The following is a 6,000-nucleotide window of genomic DNA, read 5'->3' on the forward strand; positions in this document are numbered from 1 at the left end:
TTTAGATTCAAATGTAAGTTTTCCCATCCCTCATTGAGGCATTTATTAATGTAATTAGCTAAAACTACTGAAAATGTATGTAACTATTGTCAAAACAATTCCAATTCTATTACTAAGTATTTGGTTTAATAAAGACATATAGAGCTAGAGTACTGATTACCAAGCCTTTTTTTTTCTGATGATAAAGTTTTCTGAAATATATAATGGAACACTTCAGATAGGACAACTTTACAGGATTTACAGACGTTGCTCCTTATCGGTGTCCGAGAACCATTCTTCCAATCGTGGCATGTTAGTACATGACAATTGCAGTGGCCCGCCGTAGAGTGAAAGCAGGGCTACATTCCCCAGTGTGTTGTCTTGTTGAATGCGCTCCAGGAGGTTGTTCATACCTCTATGGAAGAAGGTATTGCTAGCACAGAAACGCCAATGCCTGTTTCAGGTGCAGTACACCCTTCAGGATCTACAAACAGCGCTCAATCAACTGGGACCCAGGAAAAAAAAATGCATCCTTTTGCATCAGTAGTACAGTTTACTTGTGTAACTATAAGTAGAAACTCAAGAAAACACAGAAAAAATAGTATAGTGTTGCCTGAAATGGCTCTAGAAAACATGAAATATCTTGCAAGTGGGCTATGTGAACCTTATTGGAAGATCTCTAAGGTATGACGTTCTGTAACTGTTTCTACAAGTTTCTCTTCCCAGCCCGCTAGGTTAGAAGTCAGGGTGATAAATGCCACGTTTCATCTGAAATTAATCGGTAACGGTAAATTGAAAAGTCACATACCAATCTCTCAATTTGTATGTATGTGACTTTAGTCAGTATAGGATATCTGCGACATTAAGATTGTTTACCCTTAAGAGGATATACACTTGTGCCTGAGGATGCTTAGTGTTGTATTTCAGCCATAGTTGTAATAGCTCCCAATTGACAATCCCATGCTATGTTCTGCTGTTTTACCGCAAGTATCCTGGGCGTTCCTGTGTCTTCCCAAATCATACTTTTAATAGTTCTATACACTACAGCCTATACATAAAATATGCACATTGATTAGTCCACCCCATTGGTATCTCCAATAGAATTGATGAGTGTCGTGGGAGCCTATGTAAAGGGTAAACAAAAAGCCGAGAACTACGGGGTAAGAAATGAATCGGGTAATGCTGGCCCTGTCAAATGCTGCTTCTGTGAGGTTAACTTTTGAGCAAAATATCTTAAACCTGCAAAGCCGGCAGCAGTTCATTGAGAGTTAAGCTACTAGCATTAACGTTTTTAACATACCGCATGGTAGTATTTAGAGATGTGATCTGTTTAATGTTTCTTTTGTGAAAAGGACAATCATGTTAAGCGCTCTTTCCCATTTTCTGCTGGCGCGTTACAAAATGTATTACAATGCTTTAAAAAGCAGGTAAAACTACCAGCCTATGATGGAGAGGTCGGTCCCTGTTCTAAGGGATACTTATTGCATAGAAATATATGCATTCTGATTAAAGGTCTGCAAAGAACTCTATATAATTTAGGCTTGTGTCGGTTTACGTTTTTGCTTAATGGTGGACTTTAACTACAGACCAAAACCGTTTTTGAAAGCATCTAAGCTCTTGTTTGTAGGTTGGGTAAGTTAAGTAAGACATGGAATGGATCGATGCGTTGACTATATTCTCTTAATGGGGTTATCACAAGGGAGATGAAACTGGTCTTAGCACCTTCTCTGAGCTCAGCAGCCCTAATTGATGAAGAGGGCAAAAAAATCATGTCTCCGCTTTTTCCTCCGCAGCGGTGGCGACCGAGGTGGCTTCAAAAATTTTGGTGGTAAGTGCCCAGAACCTAGACCGTTTCCATGAATATCCTGTCGCATTGAACAGGACTCCTCAGCTTCTTGGTTCAGGCCAGTAATACGCTCTACTACATCTGTCTGTAAATATACATTCGAAAGGATCATTTCTAGATTTGAACACGGGGGTAACGGCACAGAGTTGAGATTATCTGCGAGTCATGTTCTCATGGATGAACCCCGCTTCCTCAAAGATTGTTTAAAATCAACAGAGGTCCTTGCGGAGTATGGAGGAGCCGCGTCTAATGGCAGCATCCACATCGCACATCCTCATGGGTTAGATCCCATTGGTTACCAAACTCTGCCTTATTCGGTGCAACTTGACAAAGTCTGGAGTTAGTGAACCTCCCAGCAGTTGTATGCAACTAACGTGAACTCTTGAGCACATCCATAAATTTACAGTTTTCTGTTTCATTGTGGCTGTCTGATTGGAGGTTAAAAATCTTAGGTCATCTATATATACTCTTACTTTTTTGAGGTGGGGAGTTTTGGCGGCACCTACCCCTAATAAGAAACTGTTTTTAAAATGACGTATTGTACTCTCAACCTTTCGAATAAACTGGGGGGGAAATGGGTTCCATTAACTCCTTGGTAATCTGCTGTATATTGTAGTGATGTGGCTAAGCTTTTCCACCTGCATTATATGTGCGCACCCTCAGTATTCACTGATAGTGTTTAGAAGTAAAGATTTTTATTAGATCACAAAATCAAATTTTATTTTTTCTCATCCTAGTTTTCTCTTTTGTTCCCCTTTTACAGGCTCTAGAGATTATGGAACCAAGCCAGATCACGGGGGTGAGAACTTGCATTTAAACTTTCCATATAGCACAATGCCTACAGCGTAGTTCTTCCCATTTGTAAAGTGTGTGAGAACCACTAATTTTGTGTTTAGTATGTTACATTGTCTAAAGAAATGCATAGATTGGGTATATTAAAATGTAGCAATTGTCTAATCACAAAAAGCCCATTCATTTAGCTTGCCCTGAAAAACACTTAGCCAACATCTGTCTAATTTCCTATAATTCTTTCTTTTAAATAGATACTGAAGACAACTCTGACAATAACACCATATTTGTCCAGGGTTTAAGTGAGGATGTAACGCCTGATCAGGTGTCTGACTACTTCAAGCAGATTGGTATAATAAAGGTGAGATCTGGGTGAATTATTGCATTGTTCCATTTTTGAAGGCTTTTAGTAGGAAATATTAGCAAAGATGCTGACATGTCTCATGTGCTAACTTTGTTAGAGCCCAACACTCTTTAAACAGGTCCTAAAAGCAGTTAGGCAGCCGTTGTATACTGTGTCGTTTACTGTGCTAGCAACGTTGGCTTTTTTTTTTTAGCGAATATGTGGTAGCAAAAGTTTAATTTGGTTTAGGTTGGCAGTTAGCAGCCTTATTACTAGTGCATCCATGTGTTGCTGCAAGAACTTAATGTGGAAGTATATCACCCTTTAGATCAATAAGAAGACTGGCAAGCCAATGATAAATCTTTACACCGACAAAGAAACAGGCAAATCCAAAGGAGAAGCGACAGTGTCCTTCGATGATCCTCCTTCGGCCAAGGCCGCTATTAATTGGTTTGATGGTAAGATGATCATGTGTTTTGTTTTCACAAGTAAATTAGCACTAGATTATGTTGTGTATACTTCACTGTAGTGAGCCAGACATACAGTGGTGGAATATAAACAATGTTTGTTCATCTACATCTTTATCACTTGTGTGTTTTTGTTTTTTCTCTTAGGAAAAGAATTTCAAGGCACCGTTATCAAAGTGTCCTTTGCCACCCGGAGGCCAGAGTTCATGAGGGGTGGTGGAAGTAGTGGAAGCAGTGGAAGTGCAGGAAGACGAGGGGGTGGTGGTAAGTATGCCACATGAGTCGCTGACGATCATACAAAAAAATAGATTTTCTCTATGTGATTAAAAAAAGTTTTAAATACAATTGTTGAATACAGCATGTTTTTTCATATGGTTTATCTACGGACCTAGGTTGCCATTGTAGGCAGTCATATCCTACTCTGTGACTTTCCCAGATCAAATACCACACTAAGCTTATTCTTTATGGCAATTCTGAAGTCCTTTTTCCCCATAGATTCCAAAGACTGAGACTTTCTATCTTTTACCGCAGGGCTGTATGATGAGAACTTGACATGCTTGTTTACTAGACTGACAGAGATAATAGTGCAATGTTTGTAACAGCTATAGAATGTTTGTGAAACTTGCTTTTCAAATGGAAGATAACACTACATTTTGATAGGTATTATAAACAAACTATGGTGGGGGTTTGTTTTTATTTCTTTAGTGGTGTAAAGGAAACCTAGTATTTGATGTTTGTACCAAGTGTTATTACACATGGAATGGATATGCTGAGACATGTAGCCAAACAAGAACAATATCTGTATAGTTCTCCGTTCATATTATCCTGGCCAGCATCTAATTGAATTTGCCAATTTAATCTTTTTCTATGCTGCTTTGGTGATTTGATAGAATCTAGTAGAAGTAACGGGCAGTTTAATAACGTATATCATTCCTTTTAAAACTTGTATTCAACTGGATTGTCTGACACAAACACATGGTGGTTGAGATCAGCATTTCCATCTGCTTGCATTGGTGTAGTAACTGTGGTATCTCTGTATAAAAGTTTGCCGTCTGTCTGGTAATGCAATTCTTTTTCGTGTTCAGGTCATAGAGGTGGTGGCTACGGTGGTGGTCGAGGTTCTTATAGAGGTGGTAGCAGTGGGCCACAGAATGGAGACTGGCTCTGTCCTAATCCGTAAGTATACCGGCTCATTTTGTAACTTTTCTTTTAGTTTGCAGAGTTCTGATTCATAACTTTTTTTTAATTTTTTTTTAAATCATTTTAGCTCTTGCGGCAACGTCAACTTTGCGAGAAGAGATTCATGCAACCAGTGCAGCGAACCAAGACCAGAGGACTCTCGACAAAGTGGTGGTTAGTAAACTATTGTGATACTTTTAGGATGGTCAGTGTGCTTTTCAAGGGATTTATTCATTGAACACTGCCTTTGAAACTAAAGCTTAAAAGCTTGCGCCTCAAACTATATATATGTGGTTGGGGACTTAAGTAGTTCGCATTTTGATTGTACCATTGCATCTTTTCATTTATGTTTTGCAGATCGTGGTGGAAGAGGTGGGTATGGAGGGGACAGAGGCGGATACAGAGGCCGTGGAAGGGGAGGCGACAGAGGTGGATATGGTGGGAAGATGGGAGGCCGGTAAGGATAACCCTGAGTTACACCTATACATTCTTAGTATTCTTGAACTATGTCATATAGCTTTATATTTTGATGACTCTTTGGTCCAAATTCAATCTACAAAATATAAAAAAAAAATTATTACTATTTACAAAGGTTTTCTTCCAATGAGTCTTAATCTACTGTACCTCATAAAACTTGGTGTACACTAGAATTAAGCAATCGCACACATCAAACATTTGTATTTATGCCATAAAGCCGAGGGCTCTTTTTTTTTTTTTTTTTTCTTTTTCTTGAAACCGCTGCTACTGCAAAAACAATAATAATGAACAGATTTACTTTAAAATATTGTATATAGCAAGTATTTTCCATTTTTGGACACTTAGTATATCAATTATACACGCAATGTAGCCTATATGCCTATGCGGTTTTCCTGAAAAGTTTTTAAATTAAGCATGCATTTTATACTGGATATTTTACAGGATTATAGGTGAACAAGCGTACTACTTTTAAAAATTGGCTGCTGATAAAATTATTTCATTCTTTTTCAGGAATGATTATAGAGATAGAGGAGATCAGCGCAACCGACCATACTGAAACTCATCCTATGTCACCATCCTGGCTTGCCAGACACATCCCTGTACTTAAGCAATGTCACAGGATTCTTACTTGACTTTCTTTGTTTTTGATTTTTTTTTTTTTTTTTTTTTTTTTTTGTCCTCCCCCAAATGTGAGAATAATTTGTTTTCCCTTGTAGCAAACACTTGTGGAGTTTAATTTACAGAGTTTTGTCCTCAACTTATTCAATTTGAATGAAATGGAAAGTATGAAATATTGCCAAAATAAGTTTTTGTAATACAATAAATATCTTTTATTTGTATATGGAATTATTTTATTTCGGCAAGCTGGTTACTTTTTGACTGCATTCTTTGGGTCATTGATGTTTGTGGTCATAGCCTCA

General features: G+C 38.1%; 1 protein-coding gene across 1 annotated transcript in view; it reads left to right on the forward strand.

Annotated features, from left to right (window-relative positions):
• The window catches only part of LOC149301016 (uncharacterized), a 29,771-nt gene extending 24,135 nt beyond the window's left edge, over window positions 1-5,636 (forward strand). Inside the window, exons 12-20 of the mRNA XM_089484519.1 lie at window positions 1,773-1,807; window positions 2,589-2,624; window positions 2,869-2,975; window positions 3,286-3,415; window positions 3,572-3,685; window positions 4,510-4,600; window positions 4,692-4,777; window positions 4,961-5,060; window positions 5,591-5,636. Coding sequence (XP_089340645.1) covers window positions 1,773-1,807; window positions 2,589-2,624; window positions 2,869-2,975; window positions 3,286-3,415; window positions 3,572-3,685; window positions 4,510-4,600; window positions 4,692-4,777; window positions 4,961-5,060; window positions 5,591-5,636 — 745 coding nt within the window. The remainder of the gene's footprint in view (window positions 1-1,772; window positions 1,808-2,588; window positions 2,625-2,868; window positions 2,976-3,285; window positions 3,416-3,571; window positions 3,686-4,509; window positions 4,601-4,691; window positions 4,778-4,960; window positions 5,061-5,590) is intronic.
• The last annotated feature ends 364 nt before the right edge of the window (window positions 5,637-6,000 follow it).

Source organism: Sceloporus occidentalis, unplaced genomic scaffold (assembly GCF_023333645.1).
Source record: "Sceloporus occidentalis isolate IW3139 unplaced genomic scaffold, rSceOcc1.0.p SCAF_22, whole genome shotgun sequence".
Taxonomy (NCBI): Eukaryota; Metazoa; Chordata; class Lepidosauria; order Squamata; family Phrynosomatidae; genus Sceloporus; species Sceloporus occidentalis.